Raw genomic sequence first — 14476 nt, forward strand, 5'->3', positions numbered from 1 at the left:
CAAGTTTAGGTACATCGTTCATTAGGTATACCAGCTTTAGGTGTATCGTCCATTAGGTATATCAGCTATAGGTGATTCGTGCATTAGGTATAATAGCTTTAGGTGAAACGTGCAATTGGTAAAACGTGCATTAGGTACATCGTGCATTAGGTGTTTCGTCCATTAGGTTATTTGAGCTTAGGTATTATAAACTTAGGTCAGTCAATGTTTAGGTAAAATGATCGATAGGTAATTTAAAAATAGGTGAATCAAGCATAGGTGATTCAACATTAGGTAAATCAGTTTTCGGTATTCTGATATGTAACCTCCATATCAGTGTGACAGTGACAGTTGCGTTTCGTTCGCTATGGAGCGTTAGCGATTGGCAGGTTGGCTATGGGGCCACGGCACTGATAAAGTAGTCGTGGTAGGGAATTACCTACTGGAGTATTTACTACTTGTGTAGTTGACGTTTATTTAAGTAGCTTTAAGCAATGCTTTGGTAAACTCGACTCAGAAATACGATGTGTTCTCCTTTTCTGTATTTACGAATATAAATTTGTACAGTTGTAATGGGTAAACCTACACAAGAAAAAACCGTCATGCCCATCACTAACCCGTTAAAGGGAGGTGCCGTGATCCGAATTCGAAATCACTGCGTATTCGCCAAAGGGTGCCCGCGGTGTCGAAAATCGTTTGTTATTAATTTGCTATTCGTCTGCGAACGCATCCCCAGGGGAACGGTCAGTTAATACCGAAACGGCTGGTTGCTAGAAACTTGGCACAATGGTTGGTATGGGTGACGATAGTTCTTGGTAGTAAATAAAAGCCATGCCACACTGGATACGTGTGCGTTAAGAGGTATCGTGTCGTATAAATTCCATTAAAAACCTGATTTGTTAAAATCAAGATTTTTTCAAGTCTGAACATTTTCTTCATCGAGGTTCCCTCCAGCTAGGGTATTAAATTGTAAGATGTGTTATACTTATAGGGCCTTTATTTCAAGTTTATTGACCTATAGATAGTTTGATTTTTAAGCTTATTTAATGTTCTATGTTTATTTCATTGTGTGGTAATAAAGTATTCTTATTATTCACAGGTGAGTACCAAAATCTAGACAAAATTTCAGTGCACTGGTCACCTCTGATTTTGAGGTCAGACATGAAATTATTTTTACCTATAACCTTTCCCCGTAACTTACATAATTTTCAGATAATTCACTTTTTGTTCAAAGCTATTTGATTTAAAGTTAAACAATCCTAACTTTGTCGAACGAGCTTGTCTTAACGCTCACTAAAATCAATATGAAATACATTTTTTTTATTCTCCTTAAAATATACCGTCTACATGTACAACCATCCAAAATCGAGGGTTACATCTAGTCAGTTATAAATGAGGCGTTTCTCCGTAAGTGACACAGGCAGTACGCGCTGTTGCTCGGTAAACGTAATTCAGGCCGGAGCGGGTTGTGTTCAAATTACACAGACATTCGGACACTTGACAAATTTAGTGCGTGACGGGGGGGCTGAGAGTTATACCTAATGTCAAAAGATCGCCCTTGCTACTCAGCTGAGATTGAACTTTGCTACTACATTTGGGCCCGATTCGGATTTTGAAATAGACATCTTCTAGTCATCACTAAGATATGATAACGATTATGTTTAAGATTTAACCTGTCAAATTTGACATTTGCGCGATTCTGGAGATACTCTTGAACGTTTTCCACAAGATATGACTTAAGAGATCCAATTCACATCTAATAGATATCTTACTCTATCTAACGTAAAAGTAACATTGGTTGCCCCAATTGCGCTGCAAAAGAGAACTAGTTGATATCTAAACTATAACGTATCTAGAATGGATCTAGTACGCGTCGTCTCTTGTGAATATCTTGAAGTTCGAATACGGCAGTTTATCTCTATACTTAGTCTAATTTTTGTATAGGTTTGATACCATTTTAGTGTTCCGTACAAAATTTTGTTTACGGAACACTTATGGGATCACTTCGGTCTTGCAAATCAGTTAAATACGTTTTTCTCAGAGACCGTTTGACATAGATACCTAAAATTTACTATAAACGCTATAGATATTTACACGAAATATGCCTGGGTCAATAAATGGTAGGTAAAATTTATCTATTAAGAAATTACGATTTTCTATCGATGAAATTTATGCCAGCAGATTTTAAAATAGCTACACGATAACATAAAGTTCGCGGAATATAAAATGGAATCGAAAATATTTCTCCGTAATTTAAGATTCTCAAGCTAAAATTAATATAGTTCAACGTGATTTAAAATTAATACCAATTCCCGGGTTGTTTACCGGGTTGTTTGTATAATTATTATTAAAGATCATTATAATAATCTTACAATAAATAAGTAATAATTAGTAGAATGCGAAAAACAGCGATGTATGAGTATAGTCTTTATGGTCAAAATAATACATTGGAGCTGTAAGTGGATGTCTAATTTCGTTTATATTTTTCAGATTTTTCGCAATTTATGGGTGAAATGGAGATTCAGGACTTCAAGGTGATGACTGGAGTAAATGACAGGTAAGTGATGAATTAGTTAGTGTTATATGTATAAACAATACAATGCAATGTATACACAAGTAAGTTGTATTTTTTTTCGTCTTTAAATCTATAGGTACTCGTACAATTGTCAAGAAAACAACAGCATTACGTGGTCGTCTGTTGGCTTCATTTAATAGTTGACTTCCATTTTTTTGTGATTTTGTTGAGGGCTGCGTTGCCCACGCCGCATTTTTCTCGTACGTAGGCACCAGTAAATTCTGCCTCAGCATCGGACAGTTCTATATTTGTATGAATGAATGATGAGACTCTTATTTTGGACTTTGAATAATTTTTACTTAATAATTTTGATTAATTGAGGATTGTACATTTTTATGAATAAGTAAGGTGGTTATATGGGCCAAATAATAGAATTGCATACCTGTAATATGTAAAACCTTATAAAGTATCGATTATTAATCAGTACAATGCTATTACAAGTGACATGTATAACATTAGAACTATACTTACTAGTATAAAAACACTTTAATCAACATAAAAGACGGAGTCTCACGCGCGACATCAAAAGACCGTAATACGGATTTGACTGTAATACTTATGGTCGCATAATTTTCATAACATCGTAAAGTTGACAAACAGTTACATCAAAGATGGGTTCTAACAGTTGCTACTAAGTCATATTTTGCAACGACATAAATATCGCCAGGAGTGCAAGTAAATTTGAGGGTTTGATGTAAAAAAAGCCCTCGTTCTTGCGAGAGACTCTCGCCATTCAACCGTCCTGCATCATCCATCTTGTTTCTTTTTTCTCCCCAATCCTGCGTTCGTCAAAGTGCAATATCATCAAATCACTGTAAAAGAAGTACCATGATTCGGGGGATAAAATATTACAACGGAGGTTTCAGGCAGACGGGTTGTCCGTGCTGGGCCACAGTAGAAGCTAATTTTATTGTAGCTAGTATTATTTACCTATGCATGATTTCCGAGATATAATTTCAGTTTCATATAGCGTATCGTTATAACCCCCTTATTAGTTCGGTAAAAATGTTTTTCGCAAGTTGTTATGAATACACTTGGGCAGCTATAATAAATTATCTATACTATGAAATGGTACTATATTCGACATGGTATTTTATTTTGTTTTTCACAAAAATCGGCCCACGAATTTGAGCTGAGGGAAAAGAACAAACATACACTGATAAAGTATAACCGTCTTTTGCGTCGCAGTCAGGAAAAAAAGAAAAATCATGTTCATTATAACTATTAAAATTTATTAGGTCATTTATTTTCTTAATTTTTCTTACACAGATGAAATGTACAAAAGGCGAAATTAATGCCATAAGCCATTTTCTAAGAGTCAACCTTAACATTAACTAACATCATAATTAATGTTTTTACATGTAATGTAGCATCAAATTACATTTAATCGTCCTACTTTGGTTGATACCGTTGCTATACTTAGAACTATTTTAATCTCCCCATCGTATCACCCCCTGTACAACAATCCCGCACACACTAGCGGCATCTTTGCCGAGTCACTCAAAGCGTATTTCATGCTACGTCGGCCAGCGAAATGATATTGTCGGAAATATGATTTGAGAAACATATGTATTTGATACATAAATGCATCTATTGAGAGCGTTTGAAGCCTGATTGTGTTTCAGATTGCCATCTTGATGCTTAAGCTGATTAGAAATTTTGCGCTTCGAGTGGGTATTCAGGAGGGGCTTCTTGTGATGAAAGATAAATAATATTGTCCGCTTTATATGGAATTTCCTTAAATATTCATAATGCTATACATTTTATGTAATATCTTCTCTGTTTAATTCAGTTAGTAAATCATGATTTCTTTTTGATTCAAGTATTAAAATAAAAAATAAAATAATTATTGGAGATCTTTACTATGCCAGGAAACCTTTAAGCCGTTTTGACGGGATAGACTGATAACTTTACAATAAAATATTTTTCGCTGCCTTTTGTTGGTATTGTGGTTGGTAAAGTAATCTCAATAAGCGGCAATAGGCGATCTTATATGTAATAGGAAAAGACAATCTTATAGCTAATTTCATGTAGGTACTTAGTGAAAAAAAAACATACAACTGAATTGATAACCTCCTTCTTTGAGATTTGGAAGTCGGTTAATAAGAGAATAGCAACACGTGAAATTGCTACTTTATAGTTCGTTTTTTTATTGAAAAGCACATTTTAAAAATAAGTTACGGCAAATATGTAACAATTATGAATCTAATACGATCATTTATATTCTTCTGCCTTCATAAGTAATAGTTTTTGATTTTTAAAAAGCGTTTTTCAATTAAAAGACATGTCAAGATCGCTTACCTTCTTGCAAGTTCTTTCTAATGCTAAAAAAAACGAACTGTAGGTAGAAATGTGTATCAAAGTTTCAACTGTTATTAAAAATATCAACTAAGGAAATAGCCGATTCCCACTGAAAAAGCTCAATAAAACAGCCCGGAAGGTGAAAAATTATTGCACATTTTAATGTTATTACCACTAAGTAAATACATAATATAATTGCAATAAAAATCACGGTCGTGGCGGTTACTTTATTCACTAATCAAGTAATCACACTACGTCGGAGGGTTGCTGACATGCAGCGAATGAGGCCGCACATTTGCTGCAAGGATTGGCTACGTCAGTAATCTGAGAGCGCACCAGCGACGCTCTTAGCTGTAGCATAGCAGTCGCTGTAGCCGAAAACGGCTAGGAGGGAGATGAATCACACTTAGACGAAAAGCATTAATCTGAAGACATTTATTGGAGTTATTATTAATATAATTATGATTAAGTGGCCTTTAATAGCATATTACCCCTAGTGTCATTGTGCGTTCACGCAGGCAAGCGGAGCGCTGCTCGCTTGGGCAGAATTTCACGCCTGGCCGATGGCCGTACGAGAGGTCTATTATTGTCCAGGTCTTCATAATACATATAACCATACAAGGAGTTGCGGAAAATATATTAGGTTTTGTGTTTACATAACTTTATTTTTCTCTCCTTTAAATTCTGTAAGTATTTACGAATAAATCTAGCTTTGCTAAGGGTGAGGCTAGATCACAGAGAGGACATGTCATTGTAGGGAAACCGTTTTAGTATCTATGTGAGCACAACATAATATATATATATATGCATTAGCGATAATATAAACAATCATGAGCAAATCTATATACCGCTGCTTGTGGGGAAGGTGGGATGAAATAGATTGATTTACTTATTTCAATAAACTTAGAAAAAAATAATTTACTTTTGTGAAATTAAAATAAGCCCTTAGATATCCCTTATTAGCATGTGTTCTGACAAAAAACACATGTTTTATGTTATGACCATAGTGTATCTCTATGGCTATAATCATCCAAACAAGGCAAGCTTAGGATAAGAAGCTCTTACAACTTATTCAACTTATCATTGCGAAATTCCGTTTCGTTTAATTGTCAAAAAGTAGGTATACCTTGCCTAAAATCTAAAAAAAAGTGGCGCCAAACCCACTCTTTCAACTTGTAAGCGCCACTTGCACCGTTCACTAACCCGGGGTTAACCGGTTAAACCATGGAGTTATCATGGTTACCAGTACAATTTGACACTTTGTTAACAGTTTAACCGATTAAGCCCGGGTTAATGGAATGGTGCAAGTGGGCCTAATTTGCTTATTTAATTAATTCTTTACTAATTCATCGCCAAGCATTAATCAGAAAGGTAATAAAATGACATTATCCATTGAAGACTGGTTATGACAGCTGGCTATGTCTATCGTTTGGCTATCGACAGTTATTAATGGATCGCAGCCGGTGCAAAGTGGTACATTTTCTCCCAACTCCATCTTAGCTTATAATATCACGGTAAATAGAGCAATGAAGCCGGGTCTATTTTTTATATTTTATTAAAGTGACCTGTTACCTACTAAAGAGAAGGCGCTCAGTTTTGTTGTGTGATAGATAACATCGATGTAACTTACCACAAATTTTCACTACCTAGATCAAACATTTCACCTACATGGACAAGTTGTAACAGGCTATATTGGTGTTTTGGGTTTTAAGAGCTATGGACTATCAGTGGTACTCAGGGTTCGTGGGTCTGACGCTCTATTGTCACACTACACGTCTGTGATATTCCTAAAAATCTATTTAATGAGTAAAATTAATTTTAGACAGAGAGAATGGGCGCCAGCACGCTGTAAGGCGTACAGAAAGGTAAAAATAAGATGAGGAAAAGAAAACTATTGTTTAAGCTCGAGACAATTAAATATAATATCAATGTTTTACACGAAAACAGTAGTACGGTTAGCAGTACAGAAAATAAGCTTATGCTATTATTATACTAAGAACACTATGCTATCGGACTGGTTACGCAGTCTCAGTTAAAGTTCATTATGTCTATACACTAATTATGCACTGAGCACTTGAAGTTTATTAAGAGGCCACTATTGCGTGAAGTTAATTAAAGTCTATTGATTAGTAGCACACCTAAATCACGTGTCTATAGAAAGAAGGCAGCCTAGCTGTGACCAAGTCACGCCAGAGGCGCATAAGTGGCAGCCAAAAGCCGCGGTGACACGTGCTGAAACCGTCAGCCACGTGTCCAAGTGACCGCCTATCTAGCACGCCAACGTCGCGATGCGCAACAGGAGTCACGAGCTCGAGAGAGCCAATAACAAAAATAGATCTGACCACACCTGAGTCACGTGTCCGTAGCAGAAGCCGGTGAAGCCGTGGCTACGCACTGCCCCAGAGGCACGCAGGGGAACAGCCAAGAGTCGCGGTGACACGCGGTGATACCGTCAGCCACGTGTCCAGGTGGCTGCCTGCCCGCTTCGCCAACGTCGCGATGAGCAGCGCGAAGCTCCAGCCCAACGTCTACGGCAACGCCCAATGCCGACACGTGCCCGAAGTAAAAGCCCAGGGTAGGGACCGGCATAAAGGCCGGATCTCAAGTGAAGCGATTGATGCTACACTGCTGACATTTATAAAAAAATATTTCTTTAGGAATTATCCTCCAGGAATTCAATTTAGGACGCCATATTGCTCTGTTTGCTCGCTACAAAAAGTGAAGATGTATTTCCATATTTTACAGGGATGGCTCCCGTACAAAGCGACCAGAGAATATCTGCACCAACTTCCTCACATGGCTGCGGAAATCTCAGTGACTTGATCTCGTTCGACAATCAATTTCCTCTCCTGTCACTTTTTTCAAACAAAAACCCCGCTCAGAGCCAAGGAATTTTGCCAGGCATTGCAAACAATGTCCCAAACAATATTTGAAAATTATCATATTATAAGACCAACGATACCGAGTACTAATATTTTTGAGGAACCAAACCTAAATATTTCAACCATTAAAGAAAATATTGAATACTAAATAAGAACCATAAAGTTTTCTAGACCAACAGCTCGCGACCAAGTGTGGTAGTGCCTCGCTGTGCGAATAGATGGCGCTGAAGACAATCTCGTTCGGCCTGTTGTGTTACAATGTCGCTGTGAGTATGGAACTAAAAAAAGGAAATTGCTTTAGTTACGTTTGAAACGTAACATTACCACCTAACTTAGATAAAAAAAAATGTTAATGTTAGTGAAACATTTTTTTTTTAACATGTAATTAACTATATTGGCTATGCCATGAGGTTTACACAATCCTAACTACCAAGTTAAACTATGTTTATAACTAACATGCAAGAAAACTATCGACTAGTGAGAGATTGGGAGAGTAAATCTCGGCGGTGCAGCGAGCGAAGAATAATTCTAGGCGGGGTGCACGTCCGAGCTTTTGCCTACTCCACAACCACTAAAAGCTAAGAGTAGACTGCAGAAACACCAGAACGTGGTGTACGGACAGGAAGAAAACGACATTTCAACCTTATCGACTCCATGGAGGCGTGCAGCAGAAGAACACGAACTCCCCATGCACGGACCGCAAGCGAGAATCCAATGCATGAAATTAAGTAGACCACGAGTTAGCAGTCATATGCATTCCTAATTAAAAGAAACTACAAAATATTCTAAGTGTCAAAACCAGTGACACATTTTACCCCTCTCTCCCCTATTGTACCAAATGTGCAGAAGCACACCGAAGACTACCGTCCCCTTTCCGAGATACAAAGAGAAGCATCCAGATTAAACTATTTTATCAAAATATAAAGTTACGTAAGTATAAGTCCTTAAGAATTTGTCTCAACAGAAGTGAAAACAATTTCCCATACACTGTTTATAGAGAGAGAAACAGTGCACAACAAACAGAACGTACCTACCCAGAAAACTTCAATTTCTAATTAAAGTTTAAAGTTATTATAAAAAATTAGAGTTTTAAAAGAGATGGGCACTAAATTTCCCCAGTCTCCCCTTTTCTAGTGTCACTATGTGTAGGAACACACCATTAAATTATTTCCATAATATAGAACACAAGAACTAACACTTGAACACAGATCCAATTAAGTTTTAAGTGAAACGGAACGCATACAGTTTGACGTATAGGCTTCCCATTCCAAAAGGTCGTAAGCGCCAAAGGAATCGAAAATGGAGGTTATCTACGAGTGCATAATAAAAAAATTTCGCTCCAGATGGGATTGAAACTTCATCCAATGTTCAAGGGAACATGGGATAACACATCACTGCACTGTAATCACCATTTTCACTTCACAAAGCACTGATTCACTTCACTTTACTGAAAGAAAGAGGTTAAGACATGACAAACGTTATGAAAAGCAATTTAGAAAGTGTGAAAGTTAGGTAACTGCATCGGTGTTCAAGCCCACAGGTTGTGATTTCAGAATGTCCTTGACATGCCATATACCTATCGATTTACCAGTAATTAAGTCCTCCAACTCATAAGTAACAGCTGATATTTTCGTTTTGACTTTACACATTTTAAACTTTGGGGCTAACTTTTGTGTGAAGAACTTGCTAGCATCAGAGAGTGGATATTCCTTTTTATAGACAACTTGACCCTCCTCGTACTCAATAGACCTTCTATTGCGATTATAGTACATTCTACTACGTTGATAGGCCTTTTGTAGGCGTTCATTGACATTCTCAAACAGCGGTTTGAGGTGAGTTAACATAGCAGAATACAAAGATCTATCAACAAATACCAACTCCTCCGTTGACAAAGGTCCTGCAGGATACCATTCACCTGACAATACAGCCTCCCTTCCAGAATTTAGAAAATAGGGACTGCGTCCAGTGACCTCATGAACTGCAGTATTAATAGCAAACTCAATTCCACTCAACTCCTCTGCCCATTTGCGATGGTCCTTACCTACATAAGATGCGATAGCAGTGACTACTACTCTTATAATTCTTTCCGCGGGATTATTTTGTGGAGTGAACCTACAGTTATAAAACAGTTTAGGTATTTTATATTTATCCTTCAAATTTTGCATGTGCTTAGAAATATACTGAGGGCCATTGTCCATTATGATACATTGGGGAATACCAAACTTTAACAGCACATTATTTTCAATGATATCTACTACTGTTTTAGCCAAAGAGTTTCTCATGGGGAAAAGACATGTATACTTAGTGAAACAGTCACTGACCACTAGAACAAAAGTATGGCCCTTGTAGCTTCTGGGTAATGGTCCGAGAATATCTGTACATATAACTTGCCATGGTCTTTGTATGCGCTTAGGATGTTCCATCAACCCCGGAGATGCCTCATTGCTACTTTTGTATGCCAAACAAATTGAACATTTCTTAATATATTTCTTTATGTCTCCTAGCATTCGGGGCCAAAAGTAACTTTGTGAAACCCGTTTAAAGGTTTTAAATACACCCAAGTGTGCCGCATCTGGTCTATCATGACACTGTTTCAGTATATCCTGTCTCAGCTCTAATGGTACTACTCGTTTCCATTCACAGTCTTTAGCTAACGGATTCTTGTCCCTGACACGCTTGTATAAATTCCCATTAATTATCCTATAGTCTGGATACTTGTGTGGAGTATTTTCCACCCTAGCAAATAAGTTAGTAAACCAAGTATCCTGTATGGAACCAATTGGATATATACAATTTAAGTTACCAGAAACGATGGGAGCACGAGAAAGTGCATCCGCAAGTTTATTTTCAGAACCCTTTCGATAATGAACATCAAAGTTAAATTGAGAAAGACGCAGTGCCCATCTGGCCAGGCGTCCTGTTGGAGATTTCAAACTTACTAACCATTTTAGACTACTATGATCAGTGTAAACTTTAGTTCTATGAGGAGAACCCTCTATGTAACCTCTAAACTTTTCTAGGGCAAAAATTAACGCATTTAGCTCTTTCTCAGTAGTGGAGTGATTTCTTTCAGCACCGACAAGTGCCCTACTGGCATATGCAACAGCATGCTCATGGCCATCATCATCCAGCTGTGATAAGGAACAGCCAAGGCCGACCTCTGATGCATCTGTGGTAATTATGAAAGGACGGTCAAACCTAGGCATGCATAATATAGGTGCAGATACCAGCAGTTCCTTGCTGATCCTGAAAGCCTCCTCAGCATCTTCTGTAAATTGGAAAACTTGCCCCTTTTGCAACTTCCTAGTGAGCCTATTTAAAGGAGCACAAACAGTGGAGTAATTATTTATAAATCGGCGATACCAAGATAACATTCCCAAATAACGTCTGAGTTCCTTTTGATTAGTAGGGCGAGGATAATCTACTATGGCCTTAATCTTATCACTGTCAGTTCTCAAGCCCCTGTGATCCACTACATACCCTAGGAATTTCAAAGATGGCCTACAAAAGACTGACTTTTCTAAATTGATAGTTAGACCTGCCTGTCTCAGCTTTTCACAGACCTGTTCCAGCAGAGATACGTGTTTTTCAAAGGTGTCAGAGACTATTATGATGTCATCTACATAGTAAAATACATTGTTTGCAAACTCAGGTCCAAATACTTTATCCATAAGTCTCATCATGGTAGCAGTCGAATTTACTAACCCAAATGGCATACGCCTGAAATGAAAGGCTCCTAGACCCGGCACGACAAAGCAAGTCTTTTCCCTAGAATCGGGTGATAGCAGTATCTGAAAGAAAGCTGACTTTAGATCTAGAGAGGTTAGGTATCTAGCATTACTGAGGGAATCTAGAACCTCTTGTATTCTGGGCATGGGATAGGAGTCTACCTTAGTGACACTATTTAACTTTCTACTATCCAGGCACATCCGGAGTTCACCATTCGCCTTTGGTACTAACAAAATTGGACTGCTCCATGGAGAATTACTTTTTTCAATAATGCCTAATTTCAACATTTCATCTATCTCTTTCCTAACATAATCTCGGTGGTGATAGGGTATAGGATAATATTTTTGCTTAATTGGAGAACTATTCCCCGTGTCTATTACATGCTCCTCCAAAGCAGTACAACCTAAAGTATCTTTGTCAGCCGCTATAGACTTAAATTTTAATACTAAATTTTCCAAAAGTGACTTTTGTTGTGCACTCAAGTCCTCAAATCTATGCAAGTGTATATTGGTATTTGAAATGATGCTCACCTTACCAGAAGGGACCTCCTCCGGCGGCACCTCTTTTAGTATGTCCTTACAGAGCCCAAATTTCCTCAAGAAATCTACCCCTAGTATCATGGGCATGTTAATATCTGTAGAAATATAGAAATTTATAAAATGCAGGTCATGTTTGTAAGCTACAGGGATTTCTACATAACCTACCATATGTAAGTATGCCCCATTACCTACACTTAAGTTTTTATTTGGAGGCCTCAAAATGAGAGTGAGCCCCTCGTCGCGTAAAGTCTTTAAAGCATCCTCGCTCAGCAGTGAGACAGCTGCTCCTGAATCAGCCAATGCATTACATTCCAGTCCAAAAATACCTACATTCAAAAATGGCCTATCATCATCATCATCAACCTTAAACAGCGGCCTAGTAGGATAGTGGCTTTGTTTATTAGCAAGACATGAATTGTTTGGCATAGCAAAAGTTTGGTCAGAGACATGTGATTCAGTGAAATTACCCATAGTCTCCGACCCCCTATTCAGTTTTTTGAGCAGTCACAATACCTGGTGATGGTGCCTGGTTTTTTGCATCTGAAGCAGATGGGATTTGGGTGAATGTCACACCTAGAATGGTGATGTGCACCACCACACTTTCCACAGAGCACAGTGCCACCACTTGCCTGTCTTTGAGTGTTATCACGCACATTACTACCGCCAGGCTTAGGAGTTAAGGGAACTATATCTGCTCCTACACTACAGAAGTTTGGCAGAATGGTATCCCTGCCAGTACTCAAGTAACCTCTATTCTCACACCTGAACTTCGACAACTCTAAACGTGCGCAAATTTCCTTCAGTTCCCTAATAGTGTGCACTTCTGTAAGTGCCAACCTAGATATAAAGAAAGGACTCATGTTAGTAGTGATAATATCTAATTGTTCGGTTTCAGACAAAGGCCTAGACAATCTCAAGAAAAGGTTTTCCATTATATTTATAAAAGATTTGACAGTTTCATTTTTACCTTGCAGACGGGCCTTTATCTGATTCAACAGACACCTTTCATAGTCAATTGGCTGAAATTCCGCCTTTAATGAATCAATCAAGTCCTGTACGGAGTCGAACCGAGTTCTATTAGTTCTAAACCACAACAGAGCCTCACCCGTGAAGAGATGCACTGCATTTCTGAGCAGTTCCTGATCAGATATTTCAGAAGAGTATTGAAGCTCTTGTAGTCTAAAGATAAAGTCATGCACTGGAGTGCGTCCGTCAAAGTTCAAGTTCCACTTCAAGACCTGAGAGGCACGCTTGTGGCATGAGGTAGTTGGAGTAACATCCTTGACCTCCATGACTTGTGTAGAATTAGAAGTAGAAGCCGAGTTACATTTCAATGTTTCTGTGGCTCTGAAGGCCCTAGACACAAGAGATATTTTCCTAAGCTGTTGATCCGAGCTGAGTAATGACAATTTTTCTAACCTTAGAATGATGTGAGACAACTTCGAAAGACAACGCCTCCGACACGACGCCGTAGAATGATCTGCCTGCAGCACCTGGACGAGTTTCTCCTCACAGACCTGAAATTCCCCGTCAACAGACAAGCTTGAAATATATTGGCTACCTTTAGTGTTGTCGTGAGGTGTGCCTTTGGCAAGTCTAAATTGTTTTCTTAAATCATCAACAGTGGACTCTTCATTTGCCTCAAAGCCTCTGGCTTTCAGCTCAAAAATGAGCTCATCTTTGTTTAGACAGTCAACATCTACATGTAGGGACATGTTGTAAGTAATATTTAAACTAACAGAAGTATTTTAAACACAGAGTAGACAAAGTCTAGATAATCTAGATAGTAAATTAAGTTTGTTACTTGAAGTAGTATTGAAATTTACACAAAATCAGTGTAAACAAAACAAACAACAAAAAACAACAGAAGCAGACGTCCTAAAACTATAAGTATGTTATATCGAGCTCAAAAAATAGCTAAGAGAGATTTCTTCAGAATCCACAGACTGTGACAACAATATTTTTAAAAAATAAAGCGTCGCCCCACGTTGGGCGCCAAATGTAACAGGCTATATTGGTGTTTTGGGTTTTAAGAGCTATGGACTATCAGTGGTACTCAGGGTTCGTGGGTCTGACGCTCTATTGTCACACTACACGTCTGTGATATTCCTAAAAATCTATTTAATGAGTAAAATTAATTTTAGACAGAGAGAATGGGCGCCAGCACGCTGTAAGGCGTACAGAAAGGTAAAAATAAGATGAGGAAAAGAAAACTATTGTTTAAGCTCGAGACAATTAAATATAATATCAATGTTTTACACGAAAACAGTAGTACGGTTAGCAGTACAGAAAATAAGCTTATGCTATTATTATACTAAGAACACTATGCTATCGGACTGGTTACGCAGTCTCAGTTAAAGTTCATTATGTCTATACACTAATTATGCACTGAGCACTTGAAGTTTATTAAGAGGCCACTATTGCGTGAAGTTAATTAAAGTCTATTGATTAGTAGCACACCTAAATCACGT

At 37.9% G+C, this 14476-nt stretch overlaps 1 protein-coding gene across 7 annotated transcripts in view; it reads left to right on the forward strand.

The window, feature by feature from the left end:
• The window catches only part of LOC134665706 (CUGBP Elav-like family member 1), a 385067-nt gene that overhangs the window by 43407 nt on the left and 327184 nt on the right, over positions 1-14476 (forward strand). For all 7 annotated transcript variants that reach the window (XM_063522758.1, XM_063522669.1, XM_063522678.1 and 4 more), the window contains exon 3: positions 2470-2536. In XM_063522758.1, the coding sequence (XP_063378828.1) occupies positions 2470-2536 (67 nt within the window). The remainder of the gene's footprint in view (positions 1-2469; positions 2537-14476) is intronic.

This window comes from Cydia fagiglandana, chromosome 1 (assembly GCF_963556715.1).
Source record: "Cydia fagiglandana chromosome 1, ilCydFagi1.1, whole genome shotgun sequence".
Classification (NCBI taxonomy): domain Eukaryota; kingdom Metazoa; phylum Arthropoda; class Insecta; order Lepidoptera; family Tortricidae; genus Cydia; species Cydia fagiglandana.